This window comes from Oreochromis niloticus, linkage group LG18, assembly GCF_001858045.2.
Source record: "Oreochromis niloticus isolate F11D_XX linkage group LG18, O_niloticus_UMD_NMBU, whole genome shotgun sequence".
NCBI classification, from domain to species: domain Eukaryota; kingdom Metazoa; phylum Chordata; class Actinopteri; order Cichliformes; family Cichlidae; genus Oreochromis; species Oreochromis niloticus.
In genome coordinates, this window is record NC_031982.2 from 5,789,356 (window position 1) to 5,812,096 (window position 22,741).

At 41.0% G+C, this 22,741-nt stretch overlaps 3 protein-coding genes across 3 annotated transcripts; 2 read left to right on the forward strand and 1 right to left on the reverse strand.

Annotated features, from left to right (window-relative positions):
- Positions 1-791: 791 nt before the first annotated feature.
- si:ch73-382f3.1 (52 kDa repressor of the inhibitor of the protein kinase) lies at positions 792-4,056 on the reverse strand. The gene is made up of 4 exons (XM_003456185.5): positions 3,634-4,056; positions 3,231-3,390; positions 2,601-2,776; positions 792-2,417 (listed from the first exon to the last, which is right to left on the reverse strand). Exons 1-4 carry the CDS (start codon positions 3,781-3,783, stop codon positions 2,034-2,036), a joined length of 870 nt encoding a protein of 289 aa, XP_003456233.1. The 5' UTR covers positions 3,784-4,056; the 3' UTR covers positions 792-2,033.
- Positions 4,057-4,256: 200 nt separating this feature from the next.
- toe1 (target of EGR1, exonuclease) lies at positions 4,257-8,075 on the forward strand. Its single transcript, XM_003456186.5, has 9 exons — positions 4,257-4,415; positions 4,495-4,642; positions 4,760-4,800; positions 4,903-4,999; positions 5,227-5,385; positions 5,732-5,845; positions 6,191-6,339; positions 6,759-6,921; positions 7,110-8,075. The coding sequence occupies exons 2-9, from the start codon at positions 4,529-4,531 to the stop codon at positions 7,863-7,865; spliced, it is 1,593 nt and encodes a 530-aa protein (XP_003456234.1). The 5' UTR covers positions 4,257-4,415; positions 4,495-4,528; the 3' UTR covers positions 7,866-8,075.
- A 1,276-nt stretch (positions 8,076-9,351) lies between these two features.
- On the forward strand, positions 9,352-11,520 carry tmem53 (transmembrane protein 53). The gene is made up of 3 exons (XM_003456187.5): positions 9,352-9,671; positions 9,920-10,023; positions 10,170-11,520. The coding sequence occupies exons 1-3, from the start codon at positions 9,617-9,619 to the stop codon at positions 10,869-10,871; spliced, it is 861 nt and encodes a 286-aa protein (XP_003456235.1). The 5' UTR covers positions 9,352-9,616; the 3' UTR covers positions 10,872-11,520.
- The last annotated feature ends 11,221 nt before the right edge of the window (positions 11,521-22,741 follow it).

Consider the following 22,741-nt stretch of genomic DNA (forward strand, 5'->3'; position numbering starts at 1 on the left):
CCTCTGCGTCAAAATCAACAACCTGAGCCTCACTCATGGATGAGAAAGAAATGCTTTCTGCAGAAAGGTTTTATGGCCAGATGAGGCGAAGGCTGAGCCTGTTGGCCTCAGTGACAAGAGGTATGTTTGGAGGAGTAAAGGAGAGGCTTTCAACTTAAGAACACTGTACCAGTGGTCAAGCATGGTGATGTTAGCATCATGCTCTGGGTTTGTTTTACTGCCAGTGGTACTGGTACTTTGCACAAAGTGGACCGAATAATGAGAGAGGACTGCCTCCAAATTGACCCAAATGTATCTGAGTCTCAACATCACAAATTGACAGCTAGACAGTTGAAACATGGACATAATTGGTTGTTCTAACATGACATGATCTCAAACACACAAAGGAGGCCAACATTAAGCTGCCAGAATGGCCTTCCCAAAACACTCAAGAGTATCGACAATTTGTGGATTGTGCTTAAAAGTCATGTCCGTACCCATGGAAACAGCTACCAAAGGTGTCTGGTTGAGGTACAACGGGCTAAGGGACATTTAATAAAATATTAGTGGAAGTATGTATATATTCAAGCTTCTGTATAAATTTCTAGGTTGTACCTTGACTTAAACTATCCAGAAAGTTTGAACACTTCAAAACAGAGCAAAGGGGAAATTCTCAGACTGAAATTTACACTGTAGTGCAGAATTAGGTTATTCACCAGTGCAGGATTTACCCTTATTTCCTTTTCCATACATAGTTTTTGGAACCTTATTGAAAAACAGCGAGGGTCTCAGTTGTGTACATGTGACCAAAATAAGGTACAGAAATTCAGTTTTATTAATGCTTAAATTGGAGAGGTATGATTGAACAATATAGTTTGATACTAAACCCGTCTTGTGGTTAAAGACATAAATCACGTGCTTTACACCCCACCCTAAAAAAGAAAAAAGAAAAAACAAAACAAAAAGATAGAAAGATTGAAAATAAATAAGAAAAAAGAAAAAAATCACAATGTCGAGGGAACACTCTGTAATGAGATGTGTCTATATGAAACTTAAATAAAGTTAAATATCCCAAATACTAATTTTATTATACATGTAAACAGAGCCAGTAAAATATCAGCCAAGCTCAGACGTGAGACACTTGACTTTAAAAACACAAGCATCAAACTTGTCGGGTTTGTGCAAATGATCCCTCTAAACAATTCTCAACAACAATCAGTAACAAGCTACATGGTACACATGCTCTGCACATGTTCAAGCTCACAGTGGGTCAGCATTTTCATAGGTGGCGAGTCCATCCCCGTTTCCTGCTGTTCTGTCAAAGCTGCTGGCGTAGCAGTGTCCTTTGCTTTTGGTGCTGGTTGCTCTCAGTTGCTTTTATATCGAGAATCGTTTAACAACTCATGACATATCAGATTTTAATGCACACTATACTCATAGCCCCACATCTCAATGTGTTTGCTTATCATTGTTAAGGGCTCATTTGATTTTAACCCAGTCTTTCCCTATGTTCAACTCATTAGTAAACACCTAGCTCCAAAGTAGGAAATGCAGTCTTCTGGTGGAAAGTCTTGTTTCACTTGTAATAAGCTTCACTGTTTCTCCTACCACCTCTGGTCTCATGATGGTAGTTGGATTTTGCCAAGCACCTATTCTGCATTATAGTCAAGCTAAGGGAAGCTGACATTTAAGCTGTTTCAAATAGATTCTCTTAATGCCACGTACCAACACCAAAGGTTATATTTTTATCAATACCTCTTTGGCATCAGGGACCTGAAAAAAAAAATCAGCAGTATCTGATTCTAGATGGGATAACAGTAGGGTGGGAAGAAAATACTACAAGTAAAACTGTAGGGTAACTGCTGTCTGAGCATCTCTTATCAGCTGATCACACGCATATAATAGAATAGGTTGCAAGCATTTGCAAGTGCAACCAGTTGACATAACAAAAGCAAATTCACAACAAGTCACTCAAGGAGGAGATACAAAGCACAATGTCCCTCACAGCAATTCAGCAAATCTTATCTTTAGTCTTTAGCAATTCACACAAACTGCTAAGAAGACAAAACACCTATCAGTTCTTCCTCATCATTATCTCCAACTTCAGGGGGACTGTCGCAGGTGGCCATGAGCCCCAGGCCTAGCTCTGCTAGCTCCTCGCAGCTCATATCAGTCGTCACCATGATCTTAGTCTCCAAACGGTTACACAGAGTCCTATAGGAGGGTAACGGGTAACCAATCTCTCTCAGGTACTCGTACCCCTTGGTGCCAACCGCACAGCGGATATTCCGGGCTTTCAGGATTGTCTCTGGAGACCAGACAGCACGTCGGGAGCGTTTGGTGAGTGACAGGGCTCGGATCTGGTCCTCATACAGAAAGTTCTGGAGACCCTTTTCAAGCCGGTCAAGTCGATAAAGACGCTTCTTCATCTCTTCAGCCTGACAGAAACAGGAGTGTATGGTTAGTTTGGGCCATTTATTACACATATACACTCATTATTTTGTAACAACTTTCATAATAATTTGCATAACGCAATGAAACCTTACAATGCTCTCCAAAAAAAAAAAAAAAGCCCAACAGACCAGGTTTTGATTTGCAGAAGAAGTCATCAGCTATCCTACCTCTTTCTGTAGCCTTGCAGTGTGTTGCATCTCCTGCTCCAGCTGTTTCCTAAGCAGCTGGCAATGTGTGCAAGGCTGCTGATCTTCAGATGTTCTGTCCACATCTTCCTCCTCCAGGCCAGGCAAAGGGGTGCGTCTCGCATAGCCATGGTCCCCGAAATTCAGCTCCTTCTCCACTACACCAAAACACAAGGCAAAAAAGTGCAATTAAATTTCTGAGAACTAGAATAGAAAAACATCCAAACAAGAAGATATCTTCTTAAATATTTCTGCAGACATAGAGCTAAGTTAACGGTTCAATAACTGTACATAAAACTTCTGGGTTTTTCTGTTGAGACAAACATTTCTGTTTTTTCTGCAAAATGCTCATCTACGTTTATGTGCAACCAGACAACGCTTCTTATGTGCAACGTGTTGCTGGGCTGTTTTTACTGTATTTTCAAATAGAAATGCGTTCTACAGGGGTTCATGATGTGAAAAGTAAGAGATAACAGACAACCATACAGTAAGTGTTGTGACCTTTTACACACAGCAAGCATTTTGTAGTTCACCAAAAATCCATCCATTCAATTCAATTTTAATCAGAGTAAAAAGGATCCAGAGCAACTTTACACCTTAAATTTCCAGTACCTGGCTCAGGTTTCAAAGGGTGCAGGATGTAGGGAACCGTGAATGCGGGGTAGGGAGGTTCTCCAACATTGAACAGAGTGGGGATAGCATTAGGTTTCAGCTTCTTCCCCCCAGCTGGAGACCTGGCTATTTCCTCAAACTGGCTCTGCTCAAAATGGTCCTTGAAGAAATGAAGCAAGTGCAAAGAAGACATACACTCAATCCAAATAATGAAAAACCAAAAGACAATAACATGAATTATAGGTATTATGACAAAAAGTTAAAGTGACAATTAGCTGAACTCAGAAGATAATTATCGGGTGAATAAATATATTAATCCTAATTCTATTTATTCAATTAATCCATGATTCTAGTCTGTTTAGTTTTGGGTCTACTTTTTTCTGCTACTATGTTGTAAACTTACTTGACAGAGTCTGGAGTGAGGAGTTGGTTCAAAGTCCCGTCGACAGTTCACCACCCATTTCTTCTTCCGCACAGGGTCTTTGGGGAACCGAAACAGCTGCTTGCCTATGCTGGTTGAATTGGAGCAGTTTGGAGCGGAGCAGCCACCCATTGCACACACAGTCACAACAAACAGCAACAGCAAAGCTAAATGTTAAGTTAGCTTGGCTTGCAGTACAGCTCAGCTGTGACTTTTAATCATTACTAACTGCGTGCACGCTCTAAAAACGAGAAAATGTTACACTTGCATCAAACGTTAACTTGTGGGAAGCACAGTCATGCCCTGTAGATTTTTAACAGAAAAAAAAAAACATGAAAACAACTTATATCATCTTAACGGGGATAAAATATAGCTGACTTTGTTTGAGCCAAAATGGCGCACTTCCCCACGGTCGTCAAGTATAGTGACGCACTGTTTGTATGCGTCTGTCTGAAATGCCTGATTGAAAATACCACGTAAGCGCAAAAAGCGAAACAGAAGCGGTCAAATGAAAACATAAAGCACACACGCTTGATAACGTTTTACGCTAACTAAGTTTTACATTGTTTTGCAAGTATTTAGTGGCAAATGCTCTTTATTTGGAGTCAGGAAACATTCGAACTGCTGTGAGATATTTTGTCACAGGACCCAAAGAAGCACGTTGAAATGTTTTAGGAAGTTGTTAGCGGTTGATACAATTAAATACTCCAAAAAAACCAACAGTAGTTAAAGTAAACACTGCGATTTTAAAGACACCGTAACAAGTAAGTAACGAGCAATGTCTCGGAAATCCAGCAGCTGTTAATTAAAACTTTTCCTGAGATAAACTAGCTCATATTTCAGGTAGTCGTCAGTAACGTTGCAGTTTGAGACAAGCATGGCATCTTCGCTGGTAGTTCCTGTCATTGATGTCCAGAATGAAAACTTTAAAGAGCTTTGGCCTGCTATGGTCGTGGCTATTAAAACGGCGTCCTTCGTTGCACTGGACACGGTAATTACAAGTTCTTACGTGTTGAAACAATTTGGTTTCTTCCAGGTTTCTCGTCACTTTAGATGCACAGTTTGTAATGTGGGAGTTTGCAGAAAATTCACATTCCTGTTTTTTTAGGAGCTGAGCGGTCTTGGGAACAGGAAGTCCTTGCTGGCGGAGTGAGTAAAAGTCTTTCTGAGCTGAAATAGTATTAGTTGGTTGTGCAAGAAGCCTCGGGAAGTAGATGCTTGTAGTTTTCTCTGACTCTTGTAATATTTCAGATCCATTGAGGACAGATACAAAGCTATATGTCATGCAGCTCGGTCCCGGTCCATCCTCTCGTTGGGAATCGCCTGCTATAAGAAACTTGATCAAAAGGTGCAAAATGATCCTTTTAGAGTGTCTTAAATGTTGTCATGTACTACACAGTAAACCAGTTATTACACAGTACTCATAAGTGTAACATGCTGGTACAGCAGTCCCAGTTAGACTGTTAATACACATTTAAATAACACTGTTAGATCTATGTGTATCAAATTACAGAAACTGCCACTGCAGACTTCACAAATGCCACAGGTGATGCATCCTTCCTTCTCTTCCCCCAGCCTGCAGATTCGTACCTGGTCCAGGTGTATAACCTCATCCTTCTATGTTCAGAGGAGTACATAATAGAGCCCCAGTCAGTGCATTTCCTGGTGCAGCACGGATTTGACTTCAACAAGCAGTACGGCCACGGAATCCCGTACTGCAAGGGCAACAATAAGGTAGCGATTCCTGCATGCTGCTTTGACTTGTGTCGTCCATTCTGAGTGTTGTGTACCTGCTGTGTTCACTCTGCTGCTTTTCTCTGTTATTTACCACGACTATGTTCTGTCCAGCTCATCACATGTACAGTGACTAACACACACTTATGCAAAAGCTCTACAAGGATGTAGAGCTTGCTCAGTCAAAAGGTGTACTTACTTTTTCAAATAATATTACATCTGTTGACCTTTTTTTTAAAAAAATACAAATAAAATAAAAGGTGTCTAACTTAACACGCCAGGGAGTAGCAGTAGGTTTGCCTCTGATGTCAGTTCATTTTCCTCTCTGTTCTTTGTTCTTCATAAGGGAGGTGCAGATGACCGTGGTGTGCACATCCGAGCACTGTTCACTGAGCTGCTGCGTGCTCGAAAACCCCTGGTGCTACACAATGGTCTCATTGACATGGCTTTTCTGTACCAGGTGCAAGTTGTTGTCTTGTTTTCACTTTCCTAAGATGTGAAATCTGTTTATGACATTTTCTAAATACCTTTAACATTTATAAAGTCTTTATAATAATAGAACTCTTATATTTACTCTATAAGATTGATGTTTATCACTGTTGTTTCACATCAAGATGGTCTTGGGTTCACAGCCAGAGCACGTCTATGTAGTGTACATTCATAATAAAAGGAAAAACTCCAAGGTTAATGCTGCCTGTCTTGGGCCTGGATATGTTTTACAAAACTGATTCAACAGTTCTAATGACTTCCTGGTCAAAGAGATGTTTGAGAGGATTGACGAATGTTTGTGTTTTTTTTCTGTTAGAGTTTCTATGCTCACCTGCCCGAGCGCCTGGCCACCTTTACTGCTGACCTGTCAGAGATGTTTCCTGCTGGGATATACGACACAAAATATGTCACAGAATTTGAGCTTCGACTCTCTGCCTCCTATCTTGAGTACGCCTACAAGAAATGGTGAGTAAAGTTTTTTTTATTTATTTATTTTTTGTTTTTATTGAATTTTATAGTGGACGTTAATTTGCCACTGATATAATTTGCACAACTTGATACTAATTAAGTTCTCTAAAAGGTGAACAGGACTGTTCCACGTGTGTCCTCTGTAATGTAATGCAGCAGTTACCAGTATGTAAAACCAAAGAACAAAGCCCTTTAACACCTCTTAAAATAATTGATAACTCAATTTTTTAAAATTTTTACCTATTGGCTAAGTCGATGATGAAGGTGCTAAGATTTGGAGCAGAGCAGAAATGTCTGGTGTCCATAATTATGTCAGCGTACCTTGTCTTTGAAACATTAACCCTGTTTGTCCTTTAAAGCCAAACAAAATCAGCCACCTATCCCTCTTCTTTCATATCATGTTCTCTTCTTCCCAGTAAGCTGGATAATGGTCGCAGTGTGGGCTCTGGAACAACTGGACCTCATGTTCACATAGAGTTCTGTCAGTATGCTGGTCACATGTCCACCTATGTGGACTACAGGGAGTGTCCAGCTGTCGCTTCTGTTGACGAACAGACTGACATCTGTCAGCACTTCTCTGTAAGTTTCAAGCTTGGATTTTTACCCAGAGGAATCTTCAGTTGTACAGTTGTGGAAAACTAAAGTGCTCTTTTCTCTCCTGTGTTTTTTTGTATGTCTGTTATAATGCAGGAGCCAAATAGATATCATGAAATTGTGTGTATTTTTACTAATTTACCTAACTTTGTGTTTGTTTGTTTGTCTGCCAGGCATTTGGTTGGTGTCCGAATGGCACAAAGTGTCCGTTATCCCATGACACAGACCGCATCATCCTCCAGGACGAGAAAAATAAGGAGGACAAGTGGAAGAAAAGGAAGAGACAGAGAGAGAAGAAGAGAAGTGAAGGAGAGGGCTCCTCCATCTTTGATGGTGCTCCGGAAAATAAAATCCCCAACATGGAAGTGGATCCAGAAGATCCTCCAGGAGACCAGCGAGGGACAGTTGCTGAGATGTGCCCCGATGGTTTGCCAGCTATGGACAGTGATGGAAACACCCCACAGAGTGAAGGAAAGAGCTTGGAGACTGACAGCAAGGGGAACAGTGTGTGTGATGAGAACGTAACAATAGCCTCAATTGATGACAGCCAGAACACAAAAAACAACACAAATGATGGAAAAAGTGGCGTAGGGAGTGGGACAGGAGCAGGCAGAGAAAAGACGAATAACCGCTCAGCTGGGATTGAAACCCAGAAGAAGAATGCTGACGCAGGGACACATCGGGCAGGATTTGATGCCTTTATGACAGGATACATCTTCGCCTACTCCTGTACCGTCATCAGGAAGGAAGAAGCTAGAGAAGCAGACAAGGAGGAGGAGGAGGAGGAGCAGTCGTGGCTTCCTACCTGTCTTAACAAGGTCTATCTGAGCGGCAAGGCAGCTCCTCTCAATGTGGTAAAGAGTACCTTCTCCAAGTCGTCCAAGGCCCACATGCAGAAGATGGAGATGGTGTGGGGCGGAAGGTGTTGAATTTTGTCTCTCTTGGTTCGTAAGGAATAAATCCCACAGACTTGGACTTGAATCCAGTGACCATTGGGGATGTTTATTGTTTGAAATATATTTGCTTGTAATTGACCTTCTGTAAATGTCATGGTTCACCCAAATCAGGTGGTCGCCATACTTGGTCAAAACCTCTGTCCAGATCAAATCAATCCAATAAATACCAGTGTCGATATATTAGTTTTTCCTTCAGCCTCACCATAATTTGTGTTATTTCAGTGTTGGCATGCTAAGTCATTGTCAGCATTTAGGCATACTGCAGTTAGCATTCAGCCCTAAAATGCAGTGTTAAGCTGTGAGTGAACGGCAGGTTTACTCCTGACTGTGAATGAGAGGACAGTTCTGGTATAATCATCATTTTATCCTAATGGTGAAATGTTCCTGGAGGATGGAGGAATTGATACCATTGACCTAAATCTCATAGAACACCACTTTCTAATGCAATCATTAATCCATTTGTCAAATATTACATTTAAGATCCCTTGAGTATCAAGGAATTATAACAACAATGGTGAATGAGCACCCAGTTTCTTAAAATCAATGCAGCTTTGCGTTTGAAAAAATATTCCATAATATTATGCTTACAGTTGATTAAAAGATTAAATGTGTTTTTCTGCTCTTAAAATGTGAGTTGGCAATCGTCAGTAATTAAGATATGATAAAAACAATCCATGGGTGTGTGATTTATAATTGAAAGGGAAGTTTGGATGTACAAAGAAGGAATAGTGGATACGGTGAACAAAGGATGTTGAATATGGAGCTGCCAGGCAGGAGGAACATAGGGAGCTCACAGAAAGGATCTATGCATACAGGGAAGGAGGACATGCAGAAGGCTGGTATGAGAAGGATAGGGTGATATGGAAGCAAATGTACTGTAGCAATCCTAAAGGAGTTGTCCGAAGAAGAAAATCTATTGGGTTTCTTTAAGTGCTAACGGCTGAGCTACAATAAGGAAGGCCCCAAATCATCTAATCAGATTTTTACTACTTTAAATAATTTAAGTTATAACATGCTGTGGGTGATTATCTATGAACAATTTGAAATGTGATAAGTGAACTGATAAATTATGTATTTAGGCTCTACTTAATGATAACATATGGACTTCACCATTCAGTTAAACACACATAGAGAGTTAAGTGTGATAAATGAATGAATGATAATGAAATATTGAACAATCAGTAGTTAGGAACTGAACTTAGCTTAATTAAAAATTAATATTTCAAATGATTGTGTTACTTCTTAGATTTTTTTTTTCTCAGAGATTATAAGGGAATTTGAAAACCTATTACAATGACAAGTTATCTGAAAAAAAAAAACAGTATTCTATGCGCAATTGTTACTTTTTTCTTTCTTTTTCAAGTAGTTTTTCGTTTATGGGACACACTGAGAAATGACATGAAAGACGAGCTAAACGAGCAGGAGCAAAATTGTAGACGCAGTGGCGCCTGGCATGCAGAAGAGGGCGGTAACGGGCAGTAAGGTCATCTTCACGCTGCTGTAAAAAAGCAACGAAGAAGAAACACTCCGGTCGGGAGGAAGGAGTGTATGTAGTGGAGGAGCTGGTAACAGTCCGCGGACCTTTAATGTGCGTGTCTCCTTTGGTTCACACAGGCTTCACCTCAGCGCTCTGTGGCACGGTTACAGCTATTTTTCTGTAACGGCCAAATGAGCGACACAACGTTAACGTCAGAGAACCGCAGCTGATACTCTAGCAATCAGAAATGGCAGCCGATGAAATAGACTACAACATCGTGTTTCCAGATGCAGGGACGTCGGGTGAGCAACATTTCATTGTACTGTATGCTCATGCCTCTGTTAGCTTAGCCTACACGCTAGCTGTGTATTACAAAGCCGCGTTAAAATTGTGGGGGTTTTTTCCCCGGTAACTGCTTGTTTGGACAGTTGGAGTTAATTTAGCCTAGCTTGCTGTAACTGTTTGCCTTATTTATTTTCTTTATTTCTTTGTTTTTTCTTGTGTGTGTGTGTGTGTGTGTGTGTGTTTTAATCGTGTGCCTTGTTTTCAGAGAGACACTGGCAGGGGACAAAGGAGCCAGTTGTGATACTGTTGGGCTGGGCTGGATGCAAAGACAAGCACCTCTCGAAATACAGCTCCATCTACAATGAACAGGTTCAAACTATATGACACGAGCAAATCACCTGCTCTCATCCCTTTATGGGGATTGTGTCATTATAAATGTTGCACAGGACTGGCCAGTATTTTATACATCCACTCCTCTCATTCATGCTCTTTGTCTTTGTTTTCCGTGCTTGCAGGGCTGCGTCACCATCCGCTACACGGCTCCTTTGAAGACTGTCTTCATCTCCGAGTCGTTTGGATACAAGGAGCTGAGAAACACGGCTCTCAAACTGCTGGAGATCCTCTATGACTACGAGGTGGAGAACAGTCCTATTTTCTTTCACACGTTCAGCAATGGTGGCTTCATGCTTTACCGCTACATTGTAGAACTGTTGCACAGTGACAAACAGTTCAGTTCGCTGTCTGTTGTCGGGGCCATCGTGGACAGTGCTCCAGGTAGTGGGAACGTCCGTGGGGCCCTGCGTGCACTGACGGCCACCTTAGGGCCAAAAATAAGTCCTGTTTTAAGGTACATCCTCCTAGTGCTCTTTGCTGTGACTGTTTTCCTTCTGAGAATCGTGCTGTACCCGTTGACCAAGTACATTCACAAGAACCACTACGATGCCGTGCAGGACAGGCCGCCCGCCTGGCCTCATTTCTTCCTGTACTCCAGGGATGACCAGGTGATTAGGCACAAAGATGTCGAGGTCTTTTTGGAGACTTTGAAGCAGAAAGGTGTCCCTGTGGACAGTTTTGATTTTGTCTCCAGCCCCCATGTTGGCCATTTCCGGTATTTTCCTGAAGAGTATACTCTCAAGTGCCATGACTTCCTGGTTGCCTGCATGAAGGAGTTGGAAGGAACCGAAACAAAAAAGAGACAACACATTCAAAGTCATTGAAATTTCTGCAAAGCTGTGGTTTGCAGATGACAAAGGGAAGAAAACCAGACTGCTGAGTCAGTCAGTGTGACAGTAGGGTGTGAAATCCTGCCAATTTATCAAACACTAACTCATGTGCTGATGAAGTATGTGAAGCAGTTATATACCACATGAACCTGATGATGAATACAATCCAATCGGTAGCTATACACTGGAGAATTTGGACTCTATCCTTTGGGATAATTTAAATATATTTAATATTGATGTGAAATGTGATTTATTGTAGATTAGCGGTAGTGGTAAGCAGTTTTGAAAATGAAAAATCAAAATCTGGTTGATCTGTATCTCCTATTTATTAAATTTAATATATACGTGGTTATATTCTAATGGTTTTATATCGAATGAGAATGCAAGGGTGCTTCAAGGAAGGCAGATTTTAAACGTGATTGAATGTTTTCTTCATTAATGGAAGTTTGAAAATTGTTGCCACATAAATTCTTTTTATTTTCCTGTGCAAGAAAAAAAAAAAGTAAATACCCAGCCCTAATATGTGAGTTTTAACATGAATTTAATTGAAGGACAAAGCTGATTAACAATGAATGTATATGTCCTCTGCAACTAATGTGTTCTTTTTAACTGACGTGCCTTCAATAAACCTGAATGCTCAGAACATGTCGTAGATTTCTTTTGGTAAGATGCCTCGGTTATTTTTGCCAAATAATAGGTCTCATGACATAATGATGTTGTGTTACAAACCATTGTGTGGATCTGCCTACATTATGAAGCCTGATTCCTCTTGAGCAACATGGTGGCCATAGTGCAGCGTGTTCCAATGAACAAAAGCCGGCAATGAAACATCTACAGTGGGGAAAATAATGTGATCACCCTGCAGACTATTTTACTTTGCTCACGGAGAAATGAACAGTCTCTGTTCACTTGTTTTTGTTTCATCTTAACAGTGAGAGACAAAACATCAACCAAAAGTCCAGAAAGATACATTACATAAAAGCTATTTCTCCCAATGATGCAAAGCAATGTAGTAAGTATTTGATCCCCTACAACCAAGCCAGAATTCTTGCTACCCCAAGTTGGCTGTGTCCATATGATGCACACATTAAAATCAATCAATTACACATACTCTTAGTCTCTCCTCTCTGTGTCTAAAGCACACGTGTCCACAGAATGCATTTTTAGGACCAAAGATGTCAAAGGATGTTGGAGATAAAGTTGTAGACCCTAACAAGGCCAGAATGGGCTCAAGATCATCAGCAAGAAGGTGAGAATTGCTTGTGCAATTGGAAGAAATATAAAATGACCATCAGATAACCTCAGCCTAGAGCTCCATGCAAGATCTTTCCTCATGGAGTGAGATGATGATGGAAAAAGTGGTGGATCAGCCAAAAACTACATCAGCTGGAGCAGTTAATGATCTGGAGGCAGCTGGGACCACAATCCTCAAGAACATCATTGGTAACACACTATGCTAATGGACTGCAATCTTGCAGCCCACATAAATGCACAGGTCTGCCTTGTGGTTAGATTGAACCAAAACTAAGTTACTTGGCATCAGTAGCATCACCTGACAATATTGGTGCATCCTCATAATGAGATGATGGTGCAGCCTGGCAGTGACAGATGGACTGAACCATAATGTCCCAGAGGCGTTCTACTGGATTTAGGTCAGGTGAGCGTGGGAGCCAGTCAGTGGTATCAGTTCTTTTATCCTCCATGAACTGCCTGCGTACTTGCCACATGAGGCTGGGCATTGTTGTGCACCAGGAGGAACCCAGGACCCACTGCACCAGCGTAGTGCCTGACAATGGGTCCATTCATCCTGATGCCCGATAATTTGAATCTGGGCAGTGAGTACAGGGCCTACTAGAGGATGTTGGGCACTAAGGCCCCCCTCATGACTGTTACTAATTGTTTGGTCAGAGACATTTACACCAGTGTCCTGCTGGAGGTCATTTTGTAGCTCTGACAGTGCTCATGCAGTTCCTCTTTGGACAAAGGAGCAGATAATGGGTCTGCTGATGGGTTAGCCCTCTTGAGCACCAGCCCAAATTGAGGAATATAAATCTAATTTAAATGCACAGGAATTCACCACCAGCCTGAATACTTCTCCGTGGCATGGCCACTTTTTAGGAAAGCAAGAACAAAACCATGATGATATTGAATGAAGAGAAGGCACTGGGCAAGAAAAGTGGCTTAATAACTACAAAGAGATCCAAAGAATCTGCAAGGCACCTAACTGGAAACACGAAATGGCTACACACACGACAGCTGCATGGTCGGTGGTCATTTTACACTCTGTGTTTTAGTCCTCTACAGGAAGGTGGTCATCTTTTTTGTCTGCACCCAGGCCCTCGATGAGTCCTTCCTGTCACCCATGAATAAAATCCTCTGATTTAATTATTCATGTAAAATGTTATCCTAATCGCAGTGTTATCAAAACTGATTATTATAGGGGATTTTAATTTGGAGAAACTGTTCTTTGAGTGGTTCAGATGGCTGTCTTATATCAGTTCCAGATTCCTTCACCTCTTGTACTTGGTGAAGAACAGATAACCTACTTTAATAAACTTTATCAGCAGGGCTTACTGAAGGGAGGACATCAGATGCAATCCAACCATTTCACCCGCACTCCTGTCATGAGACATCAGGGCCTGTTTGAAGAGCACGGCTCTGAAATGGTCCGGCAGGGATGGTTATTGAATGTCTACGACATGTCAGATTTGACATTTGAAAGAGCAAGTGGCTGGCATTTGTCTCTGCGCCAGGCCAGGCTCTGGCACTTCATGTATCATGAAGAACTGCTTGGAGGAAAGGGAGAAAGAGGAAAGTTTACATATCGGCACAGACAGATGAACATCGCTTACTGGAGTGCACGTTGTGAGACAGGCCGCTCTGATCCTCTGTTAGTCTCTCTCTGATGTCCTGCAAGGGCTGCCTCGATAACTCTGAGTCAAAATGCCGTGATATTTAATTTTCACTTTCTCTTTTTCAAAGTTACATCAACACCAGTCGTAGACTGTATTTCTATGACCTCAGAAACATTGACAAGAAGATTTGAGAATGGTAGAACTATTCTGATAGCAACGATTCCAAAACGAATGCAACCGTGTGCATTAAACTGGCAATCTCGTTGCCTTTAAATTGGTGGTCTAAAAGACAGAGACCTGGTCTACAACCACTCACAGTCAGTCGCCACCTTTAAACAACTTTGATGCATCAAGACTGCAATAAAACACAATTAGTCGACTATCAGTTTGCAACTGACCTGGGTTAAGTTGGACATTACTTAACTGTTTGTGATAATAAAGCGTTTAAATATAATAAATCTGCAAAAATTGCAAATTGAATGACATCTACATTGATAAAAATTAACATTAACTATTTACATTCAGCCTTCAGCCAAAATCTTATAGATGTGAAAAGATAATCCTTCCCAAATAGTGACGTAGTTGCTGCAGGCCAGCAATTTAACTGCAAAATGACACTGGGGCTCAGCAGCAATGCTTTTATATAAAAGTATATCTAGAAGACAACCAGTCACTAACCAGTCGAGTGCGATATTACAAAGAGACATAGTGCAGATGATTTGCGCTCAGTGGTGCAGACTGACTCAAACTGATTGCAACCTGTTGGCAATCTGCCTGCTTTCAGTATTTGCAAACCAGTCTGTCTGAGAGTGATTGAAGTCAGTTGGAGTCAAACCACAGTTGTTTGGAAACAGGTGGCCTCTCACCAGGAAATTGAAAGTGCTTGCTTGAGGTTGAGGGTCTTGCATGCTTAACCTCTAATCTAGATGACAAGTTGCAAGGAGGATGCTGTCTTATTATTACTCTTTTTTTATTTTATTTTTTTAGCCATTTAGCAACAATATACTATAAGATTAGTTTGAGATACTTTCTTGAGAACATCAGGATAATGTGGACCATTTTTTTCTGATATGAAATTATGAGGATATGACTTGACATAAATTTTGCAACGTTACATAGTGGTAAAAGGCCAGTGATAGCAACCTTGGTATGGTTTCATGCTACTATGAAGCACAGAAAAAAAGGAAAGAGCTACTGTACAGTTTATTCATCCACCCTTCATGGCTGTGCAGACTAAACCAAGGGAGTATTTGCCTTCATTTCTAACTCTTCTGTGCTATCATAGGAGTCTAAACCTTCCTAACATGAATAACTACAGCCGATGTCAGCCACCACATTGGCAGTTAAGAAGCTGCATACCAACTTTAAAATGACATTTACCAACATAAACCACCACTGCTTGGTATTAGTAGAACAATTTAATAAAAGGAAAAATGACATATACTGATTGCCTGAGGTTAAGATTAGCATTTGTTTTAGTATAAAAATAAAAACCAACAAAAAAAATAAAATATCAACAGTATGTAAATGATGCATTAATGACAACTGGAAACTCGCAATATCCATAGGGCAAACCTGCAAGCCTTTTGGTCTATGGAGTGACACAAATATTCCTGAAGAGGGCAGCATTGTCTCACAATTTCCATGTTGCAGTTTCTCAGTAAAGCCTGAATTTTGCACTAAGCCAACTAGAGTACAGTGGATATATTATTCTTGGTTCCTGAGGGGAACATTATCTTCAGAAGCTACTTCAGTTCATGTTGGTACTGCTTTGAGTTGAATAAAAGTGGATACTGTTGGTGCTGGAATGACCTCTGCAGGTGAACGGCAACATCAGATCCCTGAAACCCTACTACCCCCTTTCTTTTCTAATTTTTTTCAGAGATTACAATTGACTCTAAAGAGAAATCGCTTGTGGTAAGGGTGGAAGATAAAAGCAAGAAAAGAGAATAGCTAGAGGGTGAGAGGAAAACGTCATGCTACCCTTTCAGAAACGCACTGAAAGACGAAATTACCCCAAGGAAGTTAATGAAGTCTCACAAGTTGATGAGGGGAAAATTGCAGTGAAGAGGGGTCAGCGCTTTCTCTTTAGCCTTTCCTTCTTCCGAGGAAAATGGCTGCGGTCAAGATCCATACTTTTAGAGGACGTCGAGCACTCCAACGCAGAGATGAAGTGAGAGATGAGGGGGAGAGCACCAAGATTAATGGTATTAAGTGGTAGCACTTGGCAATGCGGTAACATATCGTCTGTGTTCTCTATTCTGGGCTGATAGTTTCATAGACCTTGGCTTTACACGTTGACTTTTAGCTATGATTTACAGGATTCAAATAATCCTAGCGGCTTTTCATCATCGGAAAAAAACCTGCGAGCATCTCCGGTATGGAGTCACATTAGTGCCGGTTTTATCAGAAAATGCAATCGAATGCTTCCCTTCTGCACTTTGGATTGCTGGTTATCATGCAAAGCCAAACACTGAACTTTGTCTCGGTGATTCGGTTTATTCTCGGCAACAATTTCCCTTCCGTTTAATGTCACTCTGAATCGAAAGGAAATGTTTGTATTTATGTACATGTTGACATTTTGGATGCAACCCTGTGAACCCCCTTTCTAGATCATTGGATGGGGATGTGCAGTATTTTATCTGACAGGAACACGTACACCCACAGATACACGCGGTTTGAGATATCATCTAATGGCAAATCTTTGTGGCTTCCTCTCTGGTGATTTGGACTGATTTTATATAATGTTTGACATTTTGATTTTACGTCTGACATACTATCTTTCCAGTTGATAACAGTGATTTTTCTTCTCTGGGGTGGGGGTGGTGTTCCCTTTATGTGAAGTAGCACAAAGAGAAAGTTACATGTTTCCACTAATAGGAGCTTGTGCCAGATTTTGTATTAATTTGATCAGCGATTATTGCATCTTCCTCACACCGTGCTCCGCTGGGTCGTGCTGTCTTTGCCATGTAACGCACGCGGTGCTGAAACCTTGCTTTTCTCTCTCGCTCCGCGGGACCAGCCTTGTGATCAAGTTGAGCGGGGGAGCCGAATAGAAGTCACTCAAGTCACCCTCTCTTCCCTCTAATGAGCAAAGCGTCCTGTGGACACCAAGTCCGAGACAGCATGGGAGCTCCCACACATGCACACGCAAGAAGGAGTGCGTCATGTGTGCGAACAAACACCTTCAATAGGATGAAATCCAGAGGATCAGGACCAAAGTCCCATCTGCCTTTGAGTGACTTTAAAAGGTCTCATGGTGTTTGGATTGAAGAATGAAGAGAATGTTGTGTGTGTCTGTGTGTAAGTGCGTGTGTGTGTGTGGTTAAAGAAGGGAAGCGGTTGTTGGACCATACGGGGAGCCGTCATCAAAATCTCCCCTGGTCTATCTCAGCTCCTCAGCCCTCTACTTAAGACCTAAAGAGTAAAAAAAAAGAACGATGGAATGTTAGATAAAGAGGGAAAAAAAGGACAGGGAGACACAGAGGGAGAGGAAGATGGAGAGTGAGAGGAACAGCAGTGTAGAAACCCCTCAGCGTGTGTGCAGCCTCTCTCCCATCACGCCGTACAGCGGGCTGCCTCTCTCAGCCTATTCAAAGCGAGTGTGTGCTACTGAAGGAGTGTGTGTGCTTCTTCACAGATGTCCTTGAACAGAAACCCCTCGGCTTTGCGCATCCCTGCTGCCACTGGAGAACATTTGACAAGCAGCAGGCTCTTGTTAGAGCGCTGTCAAATTAAAGGTGTGTGTGTGTGTGTGTGTAGGTCTGTGTGTGCAAGCGTTAGTGTGTGTTTCAGAGGCTCTATTCAGAGCCCTGTCAAATTAAAACTACCAAACAAACTGTGCGTCTCACACAGACAGGCCAAGTCCCATGTATGATGACAGTGGTAGGCCTAGGGCTGCTTTGTCTGTGTTTGTCTGTGTGGTGGGTGAAAGTCTGTGTGTGTGTGTGTGTGTGTGTGTGTGTGTGTGTGTGTGTTCATATACGTAAGAAAAAAAGACTGGGATTTTGCAGTAGGTTTTTTTTTTTTACGTAAATCTTTTGCTTGTTTGCAGTAAACAAATACATACATACTTTACTGCGGTTGAGGATGCTGATGTATCTAAAAAGAAAAATATATACGGTGCTATGAAACTAGAGTGTAAAATACGTGTACACATTTTGCTACTAATTTGGCTGCTAAAGGATGATGTTTTGCATAAATAACCAGCAGTTTAGTTTCGATACATAAGCAGTATTATTACATTACAGTCAGTAAATTCTGCCCAACTGAAAAGCATAAGAAAGCAAAAGTATGAACTTAAAACTCTCCTACTGAGGTCTAAAAGAGGATAAATCATGAAAAAAAGGAAACCTGTCTCGACATAGATGTATATATATGCCGTCTTCATATGGGGAGTCCTCATCATTTATCGGATATCCAGCTGTGTGTGTGTGTGTGTGTGTGTGTGTTGGGAGTATTAAATACTGTTTAACCCAACAAAGAATAAACATAATCAAAAGTCAGAAATAAATCCTCCAAAATTATCATTACTTTAAGATAATCAACGGAAATGAATTTGACCAAAAAAAACATAAAACACAACACAAGGTGCCAGAATTAAAACCCCCGTTAGCTTAGTACTATTTTGCCAGTTGTGCCATTTAATCTTAACATTTAATACTTTCAATGCACAAAATGCTGTCAATTTAAAAAAAAAAGAATAAAAAAAAATTCCGTTACAGCAGATTCCTATGAAGGAAAAACAGAGGACAGAGTAAGGCTAGCTATTTCTCTTTGGTGAAGTCTTAAAGCTAAACCTTGACCTATATTTATTGTACAGATATCAAACTAATATGCATCTTCTGAGCATCAAAGTGGAAAAATATATTCCTAAAAATATCAAATTATTCATTTCAGAGTTTATAATTACAGTTGTGGAGTGAAGGCTAGATTCTGGAGAGATTTTCACCTGGAGCATGGGTCAAGGTAAGTGAGAGCTTAAGAGAGAGATTACAGTTTAAAACCAGCGTTGCTGCTATATTTAACTTGAGACTGTATATAAGGACAGAACTCTATGGTTGGGAAATACCTAAATCCCGTATTGTATTGCTTGTACACTACAAAAGCTGTGTAAGAGTTTTAACTTTGCCTGCATTAGCAAAATGTTATGATTTATGCAGTTGCAGGCAGACTAATATCTTTAGAAGTTTTTTTTTTCCTTAATCTTGTAGCCAGGAAGCCGATTCATCTTAAAGAGTGATGAGGGAAGGTTGCTCTCTATGCAAAACGCATTAAAGCTAAATGAGGAGTCTATTACTCAAATCTGGCTGATAATCCGTTAGCTAAAGACCCCTGGCCGCTAACTAAGTAGATTAAGATATGTCATTGCCACCGCGACCAGGATGACAATAGTACATCTCCTTATGTTCTCAGACACACACACACAGTCACAGACCGAACGTAACATATTGCCGAATATGTCGTCCACAGCCACAGTTCTGCTTGGCATTCTCCCCACTCGCACACAGACACACACTCAGTGCTCAGTTAATCTCTTACTTTCTTTGCATTTGAACACACACATAGAAGCGCATACACGCAGTCTACACTTCTGCCACTTATCTACATACACTGTCTCTTTGCCAGCTCACTTCATAGAATTAATTCTGTCCTCTCCGCCCACTCTGTTGTACTGGTTACGTGTGTGTGTGAAGAACGCACAGGGGACTCATGAAGAGGCTGTGTTTGTACGAACATGGACAATTCATCATGGCTTGATTAACACGCAAGATTTTATCTCCCTCTCTTTCTCTCCCGGCACAATGCTCCTGTGGTGATAATTACAAATAATTTATTCTCACTGGTAAATGAACCCACGTTCTTTGTAGAGAATAAAGGAAACACTTTCTGTAGCCCAGAGTAAAGATATGTTCGTTAAATTTGGTGTACAAACTTAAGACTTGTGCTTGCATGTATGAACGGTAAGTTTTGTTATATATGGTAATCTAGATATTTATGGCAGCTCAGTGATTTAACCTGAGCAATTAGAAAATTTAAGTTGGAAAAGAAACGGTCTTTTAAAAACGACGGAGGCATTGACTCAATCAAAGAACCAATCAGAGGTTAATTTAGCCAAAGATGGTCAGCCTACACAGGCCAAAATAAAAAGTAGACTCCAAGGCCAGAAAACATCTAATGTGTCACTATATACCGTAAAGCGCACTTAAAATCCTTAAATTTTCTCAAAAATGGACAGTGCATCCGGTACGCCTTATGTATGAATTCTGGTTGTGCTTACTGACCTCAAACCGATTGTATGTGGTACACGGTGCTCAAAAATCTGTCAAAAAATGTTTTAGTACGACTTTGGTAAACTACGAAGCCGCACCGCTTGATGGATTGTCGGAGCATTACGGCTACCGTAGTCAGGAGCCTCGCGGAGTAATCTGGGTCCAAAACTCCGTCCGGTTAAGGTCCCAAAGTCAAACGAACACTGTGGCATCACTGAGAGTTAATAACTGTCTAAATTCTTTAATCTTTAATAACATGATCAAGTTGCTGCTTTACCAGGTGTAACAATTAAGTTTAATATCCAGGCATCCATGAAAACAGAATTTATTAAATTTAACAGAGTTAGAAGTTAGCAGGAAGTTAGCTCGCTAGTTTCCACAGCTATGTTGGCATAACATAAACACAGTGAAGCTGGAGGATGAACACTAACTTTTTTCCACTCGATAAAAGTTAATGTGAGGGTTCCTGATGGTTATGAACAAATGCAGTCATAGGCAGGATGCTGTAAACGGACCAAACTTCAGTCAGGAGAACAACTGAGATAATCCATCCACAATACGAGGTTAGTCATTAATAAACTGCAACAACATGGGGATAGAGCAGCTGCAAGAGAATTCAACATTAATGAATCAATGGTACAGAAGTGGAGGAAGCAAGAAGAATGAGTTTAGCAAAGTTTGACTTATCTGACTGTTTTTTTTTTTTTCACTTAATGCACCTTATAATCCGGTACACCATATGAAAACAGACCCGTTCATTGACAGTGCGCCTTATAATCCAGTGGGCCTTATGGCCCGAAAAATATGGTATGTGTAATGTGTGTTATAGTGAAATATGATGGCAGCAGTGTTATAGTATGGGCATGTGCCACCACAATCAGGTGAATAGTGTGTTTTGTTGATATGACTGCTGATACATAGAAGCAGCCGAATGAATACTGACGTCTACACTCTCTGCTCAAATTTAGCTAAATGTTGCAAAACTGATCCAAAGCATACTGCAAAAACAACCCAAGAGTTTCTCAAGACAAAGAAATATTTTTCAAAGTCCACGTCAGTCACATGATCTCATCTCGACCCTGCGTTTCGGTTATTGTAGACAAAAGTGAATGAAGGAATCTTTCCCTTCTCTATTCAAGTGGGTGAATACAGACTGTGCCAAAAGAAAAAGCTTTTAATTGTAACAGCCCAGATCCTAACGGCCATTTCAAATTCAAACAGAAAAGAAACCTCTGCAGAGGTTTGATCACTGGATTTTATTAGCAATGGGTATGCCCCAGTCCTGCTCTTGTATGTAGATAGAGGTCATTTTCATCACATCCCTCCATCTCACCTAATCTACATTTTCACGTGTATGTTGTGTATGTGTAGCCTAGTTGGTATTTTACTTAATTGTTTTAGGTTTACACACAGCAGATTATCGTCTCTTCAACTGTTCGCTGCGTGTAAACATGCGCAAATGAATACAGCACTAAGAGTAAGTTATTGAGTTAAGGAGTTGCTATGAAGCACAGCTGCAGACAGTGGATGGCCCAGGGCGGACATCAGTGTCCACATCCTTCCAGACCTTGGAGCTGGTTGACCTGTGCTGGGCCTGTCTTGTTTCCAACAGCCGTTTGTTACTAATTAATGGACTGGAGCCCATTCTCCAGCACTGAGTGCAACACAAACCACATGCATTAAACATGACCGTGCCTCCCCTGTGCTGCCAAAGCCAGGAAGACAGAGAGATGGAGGGAGTAAGGGACACCAAGAGCAAGAGAGAGCAGCGACATTACAGAACAACATGCACCCGTTATGTTTCCAATGAAAGAGGAAATACAAATACCAACAACTGATTCTGAATATCAGAAGTGCATAATGATTTTAGGTATTTTCTCCCCAGGCAACTGTACTGTGCAGACTGAGTGAGTAAAAGAAGCATGTTCAGCAGAAATGATCATATTTAGAGCAGAGTGTGGAGTAATAAGCTATCAGCTGACATAGTTGGCAAACCACAAATCAAAAAACTGAACAGATGTAATACAAAGACACAAGTGCTAAATAACAGACTCCTAAAATTTCACTTACCAACACTGAAACTTCTTGGACAAGTTGTACCACACAGCAAGATATTAGATGACACATAATTCCACTGCAGTGGTCTCTGGTGACCACACCTCAAACTTTAAACTTTAAGCAGAATCTAAATAAGTGAGGTATAAAAGAGATTTTTCACCTTTTACCACCTGTGTCATAGAGATGCAGGTGGCAATATGTTATTTGCTTGGGTTGGACGTTTCAACATGGGAGTCCATGGTGATTAGCTTGCTTTGCAGCCACTGAAGAACTGCAGTTTTTGGCTTCACATTTTAGCCACAGAGGTTACAGCTGGTTGTATAGCAGGCAAGAGTCCGTGTGCTTACAATTCATATTCACAAAATGTGGCAATGCAAGAGCTGGCTTGTAACTGGTGCTGTAAGGTAACATAAATAATTCACAAGGCATTTTAGTGCTAAGAGCACGAAGGGAGGTAACATATTTAAACTTAAAAAAGCCCCCTTAGGAATACTGATATTATAAAATGGGAACTAACAGAGTGGAAAATACTTAGAGAATTAGCAACTCTCGTGAAAACATTTAGGGTGTCTGAGAAGGGCCTTTGAAAAGATTGGACTTGCCCTTTAAGACTGAACGCGTCCTTGGTGGCCGTCACCACACACACCTACACATGCGCACACACTATAACACACATTAA

Excerpts from the sequence above, each read along its gene's own strand:
- si:ch73-382f3.1 (XM_003456185.5), bottom strand. The coding sequence starts at position 3,783 with ATGGGTGGCTGCTCCGCTCCAAACTGCTCCAATTCAACCAGCATAGGC. Across the intron at positions 3,391-3,633 it reads CTCACTCCAGACTCTGTCAA|GACCATTTTGAGCAGAGCCA; the intron begins GTAAGTTTACAA and ends CATTTCTTCAAG. Across the intron at positions 2,418-2,600 it reads CTGCAAGGCTACAGAAAGAG|GCTGAAGAGATGAAGAAGCG; the intron begins GTAGGATAGCTG and ends TGTTTCTGTCAG.
- toe1 (XM_003456186.5), top strand. The coding sequence starts at position 4,529 with ATGGCATCTTCGCTGGTAGTTCCTGTCATTGATGTCCAGAATGAAAAC. Across the intron at positions 5,000-5,226 it reads ATAAGAAACTTGATCAAAAG|CCTGCAGATTCGTACCTGGT; the intron begins GTGCAAAATGAT and ends CTCTTCCCCCAG. Across the intron at positions 5,846-6,190 it reads ACATGGCTTTTCTGTACCAG|AGTTTCTATGCTCACCTGCC; the intron begins GTGCAAGTTGTT and ends TTTTTCTGTTAG.
- tmem53 (XM_003456187.5), top strand. The coding sequence starts at position 9,617 with ATGGCAGCCGATGAAATAGACTACAACATCGTGTTTCCAGATGCAGGG. Across the intron at positions 9,672-9,919 it reads TCCAGATGCAGGGACGTCGG|AGAGACACTGGCAGGGGACA; the intron begins GTGAGCAACATT and ends CCTTGTTTTCAG. Across the intron at positions 10,024-10,169 it reads GCTCCATCTACAATGAACAG|GGCTGCGTCACCATCCGCTA; the intron begins GTTCAAACTATA and ends CCGTGCTTGCAG.